The 18,525-nt window shown below is 42.1% G+C and overlaps 1 protein-coding gene across 1 annotated transcript in view; it reads right to left on the minus strand.

Annotated features, from left to right (window-relative positions):
- sdk2 (sidekick cell adhesion molecule 2) overlaps positions 1-18,525 on the minus strand; it is an 85,973-nt gene that overhangs the window by 57,498 nt on the left and 9,950 nt on the right. The window contains exons 2-3 of the mRNA XM_022743299.1: positions 11,984-12,090; positions 9,395-9,542 (exon numbers count right to left, since the gene is read on the minus strand). Of these exons, the coding sequence (XP_022599020.1) occupies positions 9,395-9,542; positions 11,984-12,090 (255 nt within the window). The remainder of the gene's footprint in view (positions 1-9,394; positions 9,543-11,983; positions 12,091-18,525) is intronic.

Genomic DNA, 18,525 nt, shown 5'->3' on the forward strand with positions numbered 1-18,525 from the left:
ATCTCATCAGCAGGGATTTAAGTACCTGCTGTGCCTTATCAAGGGAGCAAGACGCGCTGGTGAGAAAGTGAGAATAAGAGAATCAAAAAGGGATATAATAATATAATATATTATATATTTTTTTTTTTTTTTTTCAGGGAAAGGAAAAAATGCTTACAAGCACACATATTTACAGGTATGCACACACATAATAAAAACCTTATCAGCTCTAATTGGAGCTCCAGAGAGGCATGCAGAAAACGAATATGACACAGCACGGAGAGTGATGTGCTGTGTATGCTGCATATAGCTACCTGTGCCGTTAGCATTTACTGTATGATGACTTATGAGATCCTTCTCTGGAGTGATTGATTTTCAAATATCTGAAAGCGGCCCCAGTCACTGGGCTCATTTGTGATTCCCCGTGCATGCTGAGACTGAAAACTGTCTTCCTAAAGGGGCTGGCAGGCCTCAATGGCTGCAGCTTATGATCTGCGGTAAATATTTAATGCTAGCTCGCTGGAGCGGTGACATCCGGGACGCACAGCTATGAATTATGGATCCCTTCAGGGATGTGGGCATAACGGAAGTGTCCAAAGCGCTGAATGAATCCCAGGTGACTGCCCAGGACCTTTCTAAAATGGGAACACAATCCGGGGCTTTAACTTCTTTACCTGTCGCTTAATAAACTCTTGAGGATGAATATATAGTCTAGCGCTGCTAACTTATAGGAGGCAGAACTTTACAATGACCTGTGCAAGAAAGCCTATTTTCTCCGTGATAATGTCAAGTAGTGTATAAGATGATCTTACAAGTGCTGTCTCCTCTTTTTTCCTACATTAACCAGACTCAGTACCCTCATCCAAGCACCTGCAAAGCTGCTTTTCCCTAATATTTCACCATTATCCACAGCAAGTCCTGATTTCATCAATGTTGGTGGGAGCGGGAGGCGATTTCTTTCCTCCTGCTAGTTGATTTTAATGTGCTTCCTTGCTGAGCATTCTTTCCCCTCAGCCTGTAATCAGGGCTGCTACAGTAGGGGTCACACAAAACTTTGTTACCCGGCAGATCTAAATGCTCGCCATGCTCGCCAAGCCTCGGGGATCAAAGACCACATGATACAGGAAGAAATTAAAAGTAAGCCAATTATCTAGAATGGCTTTACATGTGCACCAAGGGAGCAGGGACAGGGAGACAAGAATTTGGTTTTAAAGAGGTAATGAAATTGTTCAGTTTATTTTTTACGAGCTGCCTGAAGTCATTTCTTGTTTTTAGTATGTTGCTTATTCTTATCTATCTCATTCTCTGTCTGAATGCATTTTGGTCATCCCTATTCAACCTTATTCCCCAGTCTCTCAGTGGTGTTGTGGGCAGCTCTCTGAGGCTGGCTCGTAATGGTTGCTTACCACGTATCCGGCACGGCACAGGGATTTATCAAGCCACAGAGCTGAGAAATTCGGACAAATCAGATATGTGTGAACATGCCTCTTTCTCTGTCTGGTTTTTATGTTTATTCCTGCATCTCTGAACGCTTTCTGTCTTTATTCCAGCCCAATTTCCTTTTCCATTATCATTCTCCAGAAAGAGCTGTGGAGCCCACATGAGAGCCTGGCAGTTCTGGACAGCTGCTCTTGGCCAACTGTGCAGCTTTATGTGCAACCCCGTGTTTTTGCTTGCAGCAAGAAGCGGTATTAGTCTCATATGCAATTACTTTCTTCTGGATCAATTTATTTATGTTTAGCATCAAGGGTGGCTTTTCAATGACTGCCAGCCTTATAATGATTCTGTAGCACTTTAATCAATAATGGTGATGAGGATTTATGTTTGATTGAAACAGAGAGATGGAAGTTTAAATGTTTCATTTGCAACTAGATGCTTCCCTTCTCTAATTTTCATTATTACTAATAAATTACATTACAGCAGAATTAGATAAACAATGATCCAGGGTTGCTCTCTTTAATTAAGAACACATCGTCCCTGGACTCTGTATTCTGAAACACAGGCTAAAGAGCACATCTTTGAGCGTATTTCATCTATTTGTCAGTCTGCATGCATATCTTATCATGTTAATCCAGTACTGACACAGGTTGACAGAGGCGCACAGGCACTGTGGAGTGTTTTGGCATCTGTTGTCGCTGTCCCTCTCTGCTGGGCCGTGAGGGGCCTAACCTCGCTCCACAGCCTCAGACCTCCATTACATGCAGACAAATGGCCCTGGTCGACTGATGGCCTCCCCCAGGAGAGGGAGAGGGGTCGACGGGATCAAGCGGCTCACATGGCTGGCTAAGGTATGAGTCAAACCGCAGTCGGTAGACAGATGACGGCAGAAGAAAGCCAGAGAGAGAGAAAGACTAGTGAGAGCAAGCAGCAGGCTGCATGCCCTATTGCTCAACAGACCTGTGATGAAAAAGCCACAGCTCCTGGGGATGGAGAGATGGAGGAGGAGAGGTGAGGGAGTGTTGCTCATGAAAACAGCCACTTGTTTTCTCACTGGGGGCATGAACTAGAGATTTGTGGCTCACTGTTCGCTTTGTGCTTCCCTGTTGCTCGTGGTTGGTTGAGTGTTCAGAAAACCAGCCTCAGTGAAGGAAAAAAAAAAAAAAAAAAAAGGGTCCCAAATACAAGGTCAACTAGTGACATCTAAATGAACTCAAGGCCGTTTATGATCAGACTTGATTTGCATTTGTGCAATTGTGTTTACAACATCGAACACAAACGACTACCCTAATCAACACTGGAGCTGAAATCTGTTGATGATTGGTAACTAATGATTTTGATTATCAATTAATCATTTAAGTAATTTTTGTTTGTTTCAGCTTCTACAGTGTGAGGATTTGCTGATTTTCCCTTTTATATTACTGTAAATTGAATATTTCTCGGATTTATACTGCTTTATACTTTCCTAATTTAGATCAGGAAAAATCTGAGCAGGCAAATAAACCTAACCTCTGCCCAAACTTTTGATTATTGAACCATTCAGAGACACATTTCGGTCTTTACCCAGGGGGTGTTGGGGTTCGCTACCTATTCTTACATATGTGTAGTGCTGGAACTATTACTCAATGAATTGACTGACACTACGAAGGAATCAACTAATAATAATAATCAAGGAATCAATTAATTATGAATCAATTATCTTTATCAATTTATCCAGCAAAATGCTCAAATGTGAAAGGCGGCTTTTGCCTGTTACTTAATTACTTTCGCCAAGGAGGTTATGTCTTCAATTGTGCCTGTTTGTTGGTTGGCTTGTTTGTTTGTCAGCACGCACAAAGAACTGAACCAATTTGCACCAAACTTGGTGAAGGGATGTGACACGGGCAAGGGAAGAACCCATTACATTTTCGTGCCAATCCAGTTAAAGGGATGGCTCCAGGAATCTTTTTTATCTCTTTCTTGTCATTGTGAGATTGGACATTTTTTTGACATTTTCATCAATTTCTCAGGAAATAGAGTTTAGATCTTGATGTAAAAAATCAGACAATGTATGGTGTTGACATCTATGACTTTGTACAATTTGGTTCTGATACAGATAATAATCAGGATCTTACAGACGTGTAGGATTGTTTGGAGGAGATATGCCATTCTAACCCTATAATGGGTTTTGGACCATTGATCAGCAATTTTATAGACCGAACAATCAGGGATATAAACACAAAACACCCCCCAGATACATGTAATTACTCATTCAAGACTTCATTGTGTTTTGTTAGAGCTGTTCCTCCTTGACATTCCTTCCCTTTGACCTGCAGATTGTTGGGTTCATGACTAATACTGGCCAGCTGGATGTAGGGAAATGTAGAGGAAGGGCTTGGCTATTCACCGGCCCTTGTGACTAATGGGGAATCCATAGCAGACTGACAAGACCTGCGCATCACGGGCAGGGGCCATTAATTGATCAGTAGCTACAGCAGATTACTCAAGGGAATTACAATGGGTGTGTGTCAGGGATGTCCTCCCACTGACTCCTCCGGGTCAGGCTCCTCTGTGTTCTGTCTAAACGGACACCTCTACAAGGTTTGTTTTCAGTGTAAATCCATGCACAAGTGTCGATGGAAGGTTTCTGGGAGAGAAAACCAGGCAGTTCGAAGAAAGTTGTCATCAGAGGTGAAATAGTCAGAGGGTAGCCCAACAATTCCTATCAAATGTGTTTACTGAAGGGCCTCTGATTATACACCACAATAACAAAATAACACAACATATCAAGGCAACCAAATGCAAAAGACCCTGCCAACAGCATTTCCATTGCATAAGGGAAGAATAATGACCATCTATGCTAAATAAGTTATTTTTCTCCTTGTATCCTACACTACACTACATCACAACACAACAAAGACATAAGGACCCTGGTGGAACCTGGCATTGGTCTAGCTGCCATTGTATGGCAGCTAAACCTAGCTGCACATTTTAGCCTTGAGTCAAACAAGAACACAATTTTTTGAACAAGGTAAGCACAGCAAGGACCATCAGAGAGAAACACTACAATGAGTGAATCCCAAGTTTATGGGTATACTGTGAAGGAGAGAGAGAGAGAGCACAGGAGTTTTTGCCTACGCCAAGAACAACAGCTGCAGAGGCCACATGGCAAAGAGAGAGCAGTCACAGTCCCACAGCGAGACGCTGCCTTGCCAGGGGGAAACTGGCAGCGGGGAAGCAGAAATACAGTATTCACCAAGTTTCTGTGGGTTTCCTTCACACATCCAGCCTCTGGGTGGTGTGTCGTGTTCACACTATTCTCTGTTTAAATTTACATACATCCCTGACCTGAAGACTAAGTTCCAGTTGAAAAATGGAACGATCCCTTTCCAAGTTGAGAAAATACGGGATTTGTTAATGTCGGAGTCTAAGAAATATCTTTTCCCTTTCTTAGCAAAGAGCAGTGTTCAAAACATTAAGCTGGTCATTTAGCTGAATAATAAATGTATCTATTTGGTAAACCAAGGCTTTAGTTCTTCAAACGAGACAATCTAAAAACAAATGCTCAAATTTATTACTAACTTTTGAAACATGAAATTGTTGAAAGCCATTTGGTTGTTGCACTGAATGAATAACAACTCTGTCAGGGTGAACAGGCTTTGAATGAAATGCTAACGCCTGAATGTGCTCACAGTGACAATACCAGCATGCTGATGTTCAGCAGTTACAATGTAGTCCATCATCACCAGCCTTAGTTCAGTGTGTTAATATGCTCACATTTGCTGATTTCCACTAAAAGAAAAGACATCTGACACTGATGTCATTAGGTATTTGGTCATAAACAAAGCACTGAATCAATTACAAGTATTACCCAATGATTGTGCTATGGAAAGTTGAGGGATAAGCAAAGTTGTTCCAATTCATCATGACAGTGACATGAATGTCAAAACCAAATTTCATGGCAATCCATCCTATAGTTATCAAGACATTTTACTCAAAATCACAAATGTCAACCTCATGGTGGTGCTATAGGAAAAATCAGGATATCACCAAAGTCAGTAGGCTTCATCGTCAGGGGACCATGAATGTCCGTGCAAAGGTTCATGGAAATCCATTCCACAACTGTTGAGATATCTCAGCCTGAAAGTGAACTGACTGCCGATACTGAATGGATTTAGATGTGTATGAGTATCCTGATTATGATCAGGTTTTTGGAGCGTCCTGGTAAAAATCTTGATTTCTTTACTATATTCTGTTTCTGAGCTGGCGTACTCAGGTGGAAACCTAGACACTGTGGGATATAAACATCTTATCAAGGTTTCTTTTTTCTTTTTTTTTTTTTATTTATTTTTCGCGCTTTTTGTGCCTTTATTGATAGTGCAGTAGAGAGAGACAGGAAACGGGGAGGCAGAGAGAGGGGGAATGACATGCAGCTAAGGGCTGTCCGATGCGGGACTCGAACCGGGGCCAACTGCAGCGAGGACTGGAGCCTCTACACATGGGGCGGATGCTCATCCATTTGAGCTACTCGACGCCCCCTTATCAAGGTTTCTGATCATTGTCTAACGTGTCCAGGTGTTGCATCCACTCAAGGTACATAGTAGTTACTGATGGTAAATGTTATCATAGAATGATGAACTGACTCCAGGAATGCAATGTACTGTTGCTCTTATTTTCCATTAACCAGTGACCAGATTGACCAGCAGAGTTCAGGCACCCAGGGACAAAACTGTTTTCATTCTCAGCAGTTGAGGTAAATCGGTCAGTACAGAAATAAGAGCTTGGGAGGCTGAGAAATCAAGACACACCTGTTTGCAGATGATCAGAGACCTGGATACAACAGGGACATACACTGGTTTCTCCAATATGATCAAAAGCAGGATAAGACTCAAAACCAGAATAATTATGTGCATGTGAATGTACTAAACATACTACAAACAAAGAAACTGTCTTCCTTCTACCTTAAACGAACTCCCAAGGTATTTAAAGGATTTGCATTTGATAAGTGGATTTGATATTTGACTTAGATTTGAATAAATTCTATCAAACTCCATAATCCCAGTGTTTTGGTAATGTTTGCAGCTGAAATGACACCTATTGTGTATTTTGAGGTGTTTACTTGCGATCAGATTACATGGGATGTGTTTGCTAAGTGCCACTGGTTGCTTGCGTGGACCTGAGACAGTCCACGCAAGCAACCAGTGGCATCCTGGTGTGATTTTCAAGCTTCTGCCACCTTTGTAGTGCAAAAAATAAATAAATAAATAAATAAAATCTCAAACAAGAGCAAGAAAGAACACCCCCCTCCTCCTATGATGCAATTCGAAGAAGCAGCTCAGGCAACTCCCGTCATTTTAACACAGAGTGCAGGCCAAAACTGATCACAATGTTAATCTAAACACGACGCAACAAAAGGTGTATTTTAAGTACAACATCCTGCCAAGGAAGTGTGAATTTAATTAGCTGTTAGATTGGTTGGAGGTGATTACCACAGTTATTTTGGTTCTGGCTGTTTTTTTCCCCCCTCTCCTCTATTGCCAAGGTGTGATTAAGCAGCGCACAGAGAAGCAGCAAGACGAACCCCTGGAGAGCTAGCAAATTAAAGTTATGACACCTGAGGAGGGATGGCAGGAGCAGGGGACAATGAGAGGAGATAGAAAAAAAAAAGCACAGAGCAGGAAAGGAAGAAAGATATTGTAAATCAAAGAGAAAATGGTCACCATGGTTGTAGTACATGGAGCCTTTCCCCCCCCCTCATTCCTCTTCCTCCCTTCACTGCAATTCCACATTGTAACTTGGCCCATGATGGAGAAATCTTCCAGATGGGATTACCCAGTCTGACAGGGACTATAATCATTATGCATAGTAGCCCATGTGACAATGTTTAGAGAGACCACACAGCTGGAACTGACTCAGGAGAGCACTAGGTCTCGGAAAGAGCCTTCATCAAGGTAACATTTGCAGTTGAGCACAGATCTCTCTCTTTGGCTCTTCCTCTATCTCCTCCCCACTAGTGTGACTTTGATGCCTCAACAGAGTCAACGCTAGTGGCACGAATCAAATTCAATTAAATGATTTTCAATAAAAAAGGCCGCCTGTTATCAACGGTGCTGATTTGCACACAGTGACCTTGGTGGTGCGTACGGAATTAGCATTCTCAGAGCTAGAGGGTAGGAAGCTTAGATGAAGAGAAGCAAAGCGCACACAGTGGGTGGCCTATAATGGAGACAAAAGCAGTAAGAGAGAGAGAGAGAGAGAGACAGAACAAATAAATAAGACAAGAAGAGAGCGAGGAGGAAGGAGCTGAATGAGAGAGATGTGAAAGGATTAAAGAGTTGAAAGTGCTTATGAATTCTTTGACAGACCCTTCTCACCAAGACTGTCAACAAAGTATCATCATTCAACAAGACAGAAAAAAAAAATCTAAGCGACCGGCCTACTTGTGGTCGTCCAAGGCCTTCAGCTTCTCGGTCTGTCTGGACGTTTGTCTCATTGTCATTCTAGGTCAGAGTATGATTACTGATGATGAGGAGCTGATAAGAAAGATTCACTCTAACCAAGGGCAAGCTCACCTCCCACTATGAAGAAATGCAGATGTGATGAGATGGGGGATAAGTGCCTTTTTAACACACTTACACGCAGATACACACATGCAAAGCATCACCCACACAAAGACAGGAACTACGAAATGTGTGTAGAAAAAAAAAACGCACATGCTCAGTGAAAGAAAAAGCCAATCATTGAAAGAGGGAGAAGGACTATCACCTTGACTTGTACATAGAGAGAGTATAGCCTGTAAATAGCTGTAACACCACTGTGGAAAATTATTATGTTCTTGGCTGATGGCTCAAGGCTACATTAGCTGCTGCTAGCATAACACAACCACATCTCCAAATGGACAGAAGCTCTGAGCCTCTCTTCTGATTGGCTGACCGGTTTCTTAGTGATCGAATAAAAATATAGCAGATTTCAGGCAAACATTCAGAGAAACCAAATCCTGTGGGGTTGGATGGTGGGTCTAGGTGGGCAGGACTTGGCGCATATCTGAGGGCTGTGACTGTTTATTTGTGACATCACAAAGTTACAGAAGTGCTGACGGCTTGTTTTAAGGCTCAGATTCTGAATACAGGCTGTGTGCATTTCTCTGTGGACTGAGCACTTTGATACTTTCACAGTATTAATATAGAACCTAGACCTGCTTTATAATCAAAAAGACATGGAAATCTCACTTTTTACAATATGGGGCCTTTAATAGTAAATATGCCTGAATCATTATACTTAATCTTTTTACCATCGGAGCTTACAGGAACAAAACCCATGCAACTGAAATGCTAAAACTGGCCGCTGCTCCTTTCTTGGGCCACAGAGCAAATGAGAGAGAACACCCCTTTCCCAATCCACCTCTCCATTTACACCCCTCCATTTTAAGTGAACAGAATAGCAAAGCAATACAACAATCCCATTTGAGGCTGTCAGCAGCTCCAGCGTTCACTAGCCCTATCAGGCACTGATGGCGTTGTATGAACACCACTGCAGCTGGCTCGCAAACACTGATAGCTGACCTCAGAAAACACAGGCTCCCCAATTTTGAGACCGAAATGAAGAGAGACGTAGAGGAGAGAAACGAGAGAGAGACAGAGACATACAGTAGATAAGCTGAGATAAAAGTGTTCGGCTTGGGGTTTTTCTTTTGAAATAAAAAATGAAGAACAAAGGGAAAGCGATTCCATTTCACACAGTGCCAGAACTGCTTTGGTCTCGGCCCTTGTTCTCAAGAAGAAACTCAAACTCTGCTTTACCACGAAATGTAGCGAGATGAATGACAAATGACAGGTAGGAACAGATTCTCTCAAACTAAAGGACTCAAAGACCTCCAGGAACAAACAAAGCACCAAAAGGTATTCACAGAATCAAACACAAATGCAAAGTAAAACACACAAAAAAGGAAAGACTCCACGGGAACAAACACAAGTAAAAATAAAAAAGGAAAAGGACTTACATGCGACTGCTGGGTGGGATCTTGCGCCCATCTCTGAACCAGGTGACTTGTGGCTGGGGGAAGCTGCGAATACGTGGCGCCGGGATAACGGCGCCCTCTCCCTGGGAAACGGACTGGGTGCGTTCACCTTCCTCGAAACTGCCCATAACTACAGGAAAACAAACAAACAACACACACACATGAAGGGGAAGACGGAGTGAGAGAGTATAGGAAAAAGAAAAGAGTACATAAAGTCACAGGCAAAAAAAATTCTCTCTCTTTCCTGAATCTGACTTTTGGTGCCCACTGAGCTTTTGCCATCTGCTTTTCTGTTCTGCAATGTTACTTCGAGTTGCTTTGATGGACAGTGCAGTGTTGTTGCCATGGTTTCCACAGTATATCAAGGAAGGCTGGAAGGAACCCGAGATCTAATGACTCACAGAGGGACACAGAGGGGACGCTAAATTGACTCATATTCATATTCTGTATCCTCCTGTGTGGATGCATCGAGGGCAATCAATCTTGATCACACTCTAAATGCGTGCATTACTCAACATAGTAGATGACCAGGGCTGCTGCTATTCTATCATCCCCTAATATATTTCATTTGTTACAGTGGTTTTATTTCTCTCCTGCCTCATTATATCTTAAAAGCTGGCAAAAATACTGGCTTAATATTGCTACTCCACGCTCTGCTTGTTTGTAAGTGAGATCTATGGGCAGGTACAGACTTTTTTTTTTGATGGACTTTCCAACGAATGGTCCCCACTTTGGTTGTTGTTTTCGATCTGAGCCGTGCAATTCTCTGATTCACATCACATTGGCTGTAAACCTTTTTTTAGGACAAAAGTAACAAGCAGACTTTTTGTCTTTGTCTCCCTCCAAAGCTGTCGGAAAGAGAAAGAAGTGCAGACTGGTTTTTGAAGAAGTGACAGCTGAATAACTTAAAATAGTTTTTTATTTTTATTTTTTTTTCTTTTTAGCTCCTTGAGAGGCGAGGAGAGGATCATATATTTGCCTTTTCAATTCAGCGGAAACAATAAAAGAAAACTGCTGAAATCATTTGAACATTACATCAAACACTCAATTACGTTCTAACACAGTTTAGAAATAATAATATCTTTGAAACATGTAGGGATCAAGGTATGGGGCTTTGAACTAGGGATGTTGGAGTGGCTTGTGCATCGATGGCAATCTTTTTCCTTCCTTTCCCTCTCTCTCTCTCTCGCTCTCTTTCAAAGAGAATAAAAAAGGTAATCTGGCTTTGCGGTGCAGCTGTGGTGCTTAGCTTAAATGAAAATCTGGGAAGTGTGCAAATCCCCTGACTTTGATCTGCATTTTCGGCGATGTGATGTCCTCCTCCCCTTCCCTAATCTCTAATGCCTCGGCATGTTTCCCTTTCTCCGAGGTGTGTCTCTGCAATCCTAATTGTGCTGCCTCAATGGAATAGCTTCCAAACGAGATCTCCCCATCTCTACTCCCTTTCTATCTTCCTCTCCTTCTCCCTCCCCTGTCTATCTCATCCATTGCTTCTGCAGGTGTCCTTAATTCTCCTTTTTTACTCTGCCACAGTATCCGTACCCCTTCATGAGCAACTGATGAGGGGGAAGAAGAGAATTATGGAAATGGGAAGAGGTGGGAATAAAGGGAAACAGAATAACAGTGGGGTGGAGGCCAAGAAATAAATAGAAAGCAGTGGTGGCCAGACACCAGACAAAGTCAAGAGAGAGGGAAGAAAACAGCAAGAAAAAGAAAGTGCGATGGAAGCAACAAAGAGTCAGACCGCTGGAGGAAATGGAACATGCAGAAGGAAGGAGTTGGCTTGCGCAGCAGTATCAGTATGTTTGCCCAATTCTAAAGAAGTGGACCAGTGGGACTGTTCACTCCTCTCTGTCTCCCTCCCATCTCTTCCTCTCTCACGCCTGGTTAGCTGCATTGTTCAGTCAGGTACAGCGGCGTGTCACATCCACTCAAATGTCGTTGGAACAAGGGGAAGCCAATGAACCTGGCATATCCCCGGGAAGGTGGTATAATGGGCGAAGGGCGGTTGTGCCTATGGGGGTGGCGGGGGGTGGGTGTGCGGGGTGGATTTGCCGTGACAACCCTCCAGACGCCTCTGCGGCGTGTCTGTAATAGATCGTTAACAAGACGAGGGAGCTGAGCGGCCTCAAAAAAATAAAAAATAAAAAAAAAACGCAGCCGAAAATGTTCAGAAACACGGCGCATCTGAGCCCCATTTTCGCCAAGAAACGACAGATGTTGTTGACAAAAGAGAGAGAATGAAATAAGCGACGGTCATATTGAAAGTTAAAAACAACCACGGCAACAATATCAATCTAATGAGAATGCTGAGTGGAACAGCTGTCTGGGTTGATAACACCCCGAATGAGATGCAGGTAGATCTTTCACCCTGCCAGCATCTGTCCCTCCCTTGTCAGTCCTTGATACAAAGGCAACCAAACAGAGTGTGGGCATACTGTGTACTCCGCAGGCAGTCTCACACTCACACGCACGCTGTCTCTCCCTCTCTCTCTGTCTGTCATCCATCCATTTATTCATCCATTTGGTCCATTCATCTGTGTTTCACCTGCATCCCTCGTGGATACTTACAGGCCACCTGTACTTCTGTGCGCCTCTGTAGAAGGGCTCCCACCCGATTCCTGACGATGCAGCGGTAGAAGCCAGCATGGGAGCGGTCCAGTGAAGGGATGAGGTACCTTTGATAAACACACACACACACACACACACACACACATAAGATACAGATGAGAACTCACAATCGACTGGTAAACTAATTAAGACAAAAGTAGAAATCAAGATGGCACTTATGTAAGTGCACTTGCTTCAAATTATGAAAGCAGGAGTGTGCTGAACACACTCACACACACACACACACACACACACACACACACACACACACACACACACACACACACACAAACTTAAGACCATCTAATAGAGGAACAAGGGCACAGAGGACATCGGAGCTTAGCTGTTGTTTATTCCAGTGATAATGATGCTCGAGAGGCTAACCCAGCTACCACCGCGAAGCTCTCCCCCAAGACACACACACACACACTTATGTAGACAGGCACAGACAACAAACACTTTGAAAATGTCCTCTATGCAAACATACACGCGCACAGGCACATATTCACAAAATCCCCCGGGGGACAAAGGTTGAAGCTGTATGTTTCCAGCAGTTGACACTCTCCCCGTGACCTTGACTTCAGTGTCCAGCTGTGGCGGCAGTACTGCCTCCCTGCCATGTGGAGGCAGCGTAACATATACTTTACACAGCTGCTGTGTTGACTTACCACTGGCTTGATGTTTGCTGGATATTGAGCCACATCTGGTGATACAAGCTGATGCCAGGAGAATAAGTGACAAATGAGAACGGTAAAAATGCGTTTTGCTCTAACAATTAAAAGCAGGTTGTCACGGATACAATGTAAATCCCCATTCATAAAGCTACTTATGTGACGCTACACAATTTATACAGGTGACATTACACATTGCAAAAGTAAATATAGATACAATTAGAAATATACTTGATGAAATTATAGTTTAAATATGTGCAAAAATTTACTTTAATTACAATGTCATGATGGCAGCCATTGTTTTTTGTGCACAGTAGGTAGATAGGTTTCTTTTCCATTTTATTTGTCTTACAACATGTTTTCCCTGTTTCCACTTTTAAGTCCCCCTTATTCATTGTTTGTATCAATTTTATTTATCTCCTCACTAATAATTAACTTTGCGTTACTAATCGCATCTGGGGATACGTTGCTTCCCTTTTCCCCAACGACCTGGGTTGTAACATACACACTGTCATTAGTGTGTATGTTATCATTCATTATCATTACTCCTACTCCCTTGCTAGGAATGCACTGGTAGAATTTCAACATACTTTCAGTTACAGGAAAGTTACAATCAGTTATATATCATATACAGGTTTTTTTTTTTTTACTTGTGTGGTAGAAATGTCAGGTAACATACAGTATAAAAGTTTCAGTATGCTCAGAGTTGAAGGGCTGGGTAAGAGAGTGTGATTCAGCCAGGAAGATGCTGATGCTGATGATGATTGTTAAGTGGGTTTTCAAAATGACATGTCGTACGATCAAGTTTGTTTTGAGCACACCGAACCCCCTAGCGGTCCTTTGTGCGCAGGAGACGACGGAAAGCATCACTTGTGAATGAACAACCAGCCTGTTAGCTACAAGGGGACTCCTATAGAGGCTCATTAGGGATCAATGTCTGTTTGAGTTTGTGCATGTGTCGTTCCAGGATCTGTAAAAGATGACCTCGATTGCACCGGGATACATTATGGATTTTTTGTGTTTTGAGTTATTCAAGTAAGCCACTTCAGAGATCAGGCACCCCGGCTGCTCAGAAAACGCCAGGCATCAACTTCTTAACAGTCGTCCTATAAGTAATAAATAGTGGTGCAGTGGGAGATGCACAGAGCAGCCAACTGTTAAAGTGGTTGCCCAGGCCGTCTCTAAAGGCACGTTAGATGGCATCACAACATATAGAGGTTGTGAATTAGCCTACACCGAGTTGCACATGTTTAATTCGAGTTACTCCAGCACGAGACATTCTTGTCAAAATAAATACGTCTGGTGGGAGGTGAAACACTTGCCACTGGGAGTGTGCTTGCCATCTTTGCTGTCACACTCTTGCATGATATGTGCTGAAGAGTGCTTAGCGCAGAGCCAGGCAGAATGTCTGAGTGTCACCTCCACTGATGGGATGAACGCGTTTCTACAGTAACCACATGCAGTTTGTTTGAAAAAGTTTTTGTTGTAATTCAACCTTTGGTTCTGAAGAGTTGTTTTTTCTTTTGCATGAATAAAAGGAAAGTGAATGAAAGAGAAGTAAAAGGGAGCAATTCAAGATGAGTTCAGAAGTGGTTTCAACAAGCTGTTTACAGGAAAGTTTGCATACTAGCAAAAACAAGGGCCCAGATTGAGAACGAGGTAGTCACATAACTATAAATCCTCTAAAAAAAAAAAGCTGTAATATTTGTGTATGATGTTGTGCAAAAAAAGTAGGCCCACTCCTCTTGACTGGACTACAAATGTATAAACAGATTTAAAAAGAATTCAGGCACAAGTTTTCACAGATCGCCGAAGGCTAAAGAGAAAAGAAGCATAATGAAATGATACTTTCTAAGAGGCTGTGTAAGATTAGCTAACCAAACACATACTTTACGAATTGAAACCTAATATGAAATCTAAATATTTTAATGAACCTGTCCACAGAGAACCAGAATATCTTTTGAAGTCCTTGTGAGTTTGATCAGGCTGACAAAAATCCTACTTTAAAGTAGTACCAGGCATCTACATGCCTCTAGGGTTGTTCAGAGTAATGCCGCTTAATGTTACACTGATCAAATATACATATACCAATGGGTGACAAACTATAGGAAAAAAATCAACACCCAACCAGGAGCCATCAGAACAACTTCAATGTGCTGCGCTGGAGATATTCCAAGTCTCTGAGGTGAATGGATCATCATTCTTCCAAGATATGTTTCTCTCATTTGGTGGTATGATGACTCATTAAACTGTTCAGTTACCCTTCACGCTTTGTATGGAAGCATCTGCATTTGTTTTGTTTATCCACTCTTTCTATCCACACTTTTTCTTGAATTTGTCACTTCTGTATGTGTGATGTGTATGTGAGGAAACAACATTTCTGGCCACATTTCAACGTGCAAGACGATTCAATCACTCACTCACAAGGAGCCACCTGTTGGTTTTGCTTTGCCACTCGCATCAGTGCACAGCCTACCTTGCTAGAAGTATAGTACCAGACCTCTGAAAAACACATGTCCTCCACCTATACTCGTCCCTACCCTCAGTTACGACCCAATGGCAGGCGTACCAGACTTCCGTCGTCATGGTAACATAAACTCACGGTTAAACTTGTGGAACATGATTTGGTTAGGTCTAGGCACAAAACTACTAGGTTTAGGTTAGGTTTACAAAAAAGAGTAAAATGGGTTAAAAATACTTCCTTTAGGTTGGAAGACTTTCATCATCATGGTAACAATAAGAAACACACAGTTAAGGTTGTGGAACGATCATGGATAAAAGAAACAACACTGACTATCGGTTTCACATGGAAAATGAAAGGTTTTGTCCACCCTTCCACCTTTGTCGCTTTATATAATACGTCACCTAACATCTTCCGTTGCTCATGTTGTAATTACTACGGCCGCTGAATAAAACATACCTATAGGACATGCTATAGAACCTGCTTAATCTAGGGACTCATTTCTTACAGGAGGTGTACTCATTGATCTCCCCCAGTTGGAGAAACAACTGACCAATCAAAGATTTGTATTTGAATGTAATCATCTGACTCTTTATAGCAAGATAGCTGCCTAACTAGATCCATTGAGAATAGCAGCAGAAAAATGGCCACCAAAACGGTGACAAGCCTGAATGTGACTGACACAGCTTTATAGGTTGTTGAAAGTTAAACTAAAAATGGCTAATACGAACATAACGTCAGACTCTGTGATTAAAGTGAAACAAAATGGTGTTTCAGTCTGATTATCACTTAATGTGCCTGATTATTAACGTCAGCACAAAGCAAAGTTTCACCTGTGTTATTCTGATAACATTAAAAACACCTTCAAAGTTGCCTCTGTGCTTTGGAGGCAGCCGCTAACAAATGGAAGTAGAGCTGTAATAACAAATGGCGGGGTGTGTTGGAAAGCTGTTAATATCTATAACAAAAAAATGAAGCGGCATCAAACCTCATTAGCAGCGGCGTCAGTTGGACCCGAAGGACTAAATGAGTTTTAGCCCAAAGTCTGTTAAGGCTTAATCAACTAATCAGGAGGCTCTATTAATGATGTGTGACTCCTTTCATATGTTCCATCAACTAAATTAATACAATTACGTATATGTGTTATGCAGTGATGGAGGGGAGATGAGGTGAATAAATGATGGAATGGTGTGGAAGGAAAGGGGGGGGGGGGGGGGGGGGGGTGACATAAAAGTAAAAAATGCTAGTCACATCAGAGTTTGGGTGGAGAGGAATCTGACATTAAGAGAGAAGTAGCTGACAGGTGGTGTCGGTGCTCCAAGTTTAACCTCGCTGAGGCCAACTGAGAATTCACCCCAAAGCCAGGATCTTCAGGGTGACTTTAGACAGTATTCTCTCCCTCACTGTCTCCCTCTTTCGCTCTGTCCCTTATATAATGAATACAATTAACCTTTTGCGGAGCTGCACGTTGGCAGCAGGTTGGGGGAGTCAGCGGGGGCTCGCCGTGTTGGACAGAGATTGATTGATGTTCCTGTGGTCAGTGCACTCCGTCAGATCCCCTTTAATTAGCCCCACTCAGGAGAAATGATTAGATGGAGGAGTGGCAGGGAGATGGATAAAGGGATGTGAGAAAGAAGGGACCGGGTATGAAGTGGGCTGGAGAGAGGGAGGGAAGGCGGAGAGCGTGGAAAGGGATGGAAGACCGAAAAGACGGGAAGAAAGAGAAAAAAAAGGGGAGGGAAAGGTTAGGGGATGATTGGCAAAACTATAATCCTTGATTGAAGATGGCTGCAGTGCACTTTATAGTGACTGTTCCTTTAATAACATCATACCTGCCCAAGGTTAGCTCCAATAACATTTGACTTAAATTGCTAGTTATACAGTGAGATTATAAACCCTTATACACACATCACAAGGACACTGTAATTATACCCTAACGCCATGAAAGTTAATCATGACACATTATAAAGCATCATAAATCTTGGATGACCTGGCACTGACACACATCTCTTATCCCAAGCATCAATGCATTTCACCTCCGTGTTCATGTAATTTCTCTGATAAACGCGGGAAATAATTTGAAGCCTGAAACCTTAAAGTGCATCTTTTGCAGCGTCATGCAGCAATTATTTTAAAGCTCATAATAAAAAGCAGACGCTCATTGCAGTGTGTCGTGGCACGCTCGTAATGATTTTTTTTTTTTTAATTTTTATTTCTTTGTTATTGTTTGGAGTTTATGAAAAGGTCACATCCTCTCATAACAGTTGGATGTCAATTTACTCACGTTAATGAGTTCACTCTAGCGCCGTGGCACACTTGTGTGACTTCAACAGCTTGTAATAAATACAGTGCCATATAAACAAAGGCAACAGCGGAGGCAAACTATTGCTTTTGACATCCTAGTAACAGATTTTTTAAAATTATTTATGGATTGTGATGGATTGACGTGTGTAATTATTGCAAGAGGATGATGATGTGCTCGCGCTGTGCACATCATGACTTCCAAATATCCATCACGGAAAGCAAAGAAGTCAAGTGAAATGCTACCGCGTGACAAATACATTGACACAAAATCGAACACACACATTTCCAATTCTTCCCTGAGCTCTGAAAGCAGCTCTAAGGAAAATCAATAATACACTATATATTTTGACAAGACGTCCTTTTGAAAGTGTATTGAATCACGTATTGTGACGTCTTCTGAATTCTACAGGATAAGAGTCTTCATTTTGATCTTGTTCTCTCTTCTTAATACCCACCACACACACATACAACACATGACAGGTAATGGGGACTTCTGGCTTAGACTACTGGAAATCAATAGTGGGTAATTTGTCTACAGGCCAAGAGGGACAGCCTCCACATATCTCTTCAGAGGATAAAACAGATGGACAACTGTCTGATGGAGACAGTTTACACAAACTATGGCCAACTGTATTTTCTCACTCCGTTTTATATATTGATTTGTCTGTTTTATTATTAAATTGTCTCTACAATTCACCAGCCATGATCTCAAAAGACAATTGCCCCTGAGTTGCAGCGGCTTTCATGTACTTCAGTCTGACAAGCAGTGAGGAATCATCAGTGGTTCAGTGTTGCATGTTCATATGACATCATACAAGTTGAACGAAGTATAGACACAAAAATGCCTGTTGCATCACAAATATGTGAGTCATCTGTGCATCTGCTTGGATGTGGTCTGATGTAATCGGTGCTGCAGTTTGAGCTTACTGTAGAGCCAGTTACTACAGAGCTGGGTATTGAACTGCAATACTTTTGGATTACCCACCAATAGTATGTGTGTATAAAATTAGTAAAAGTGTGTATTTCCAGATTTAACTCATGAAATCAAGAAACTTCAAAGTTTTTAT

Source organism: Seriola dumerili, unplaced genomic scaffold, assembly GCF_002260705.1.
Source record: "Seriola dumerili isolate Sdu_G_001 unplaced genomic scaffold, Sdu_1.0 BDQW01000068.1, whole genome shotgun sequence".
NCBI lineage: Eukaryota > Metazoa > Chordata > Actinopteri > Carangiformes > Carangidae > Seriola > Seriola dumerili.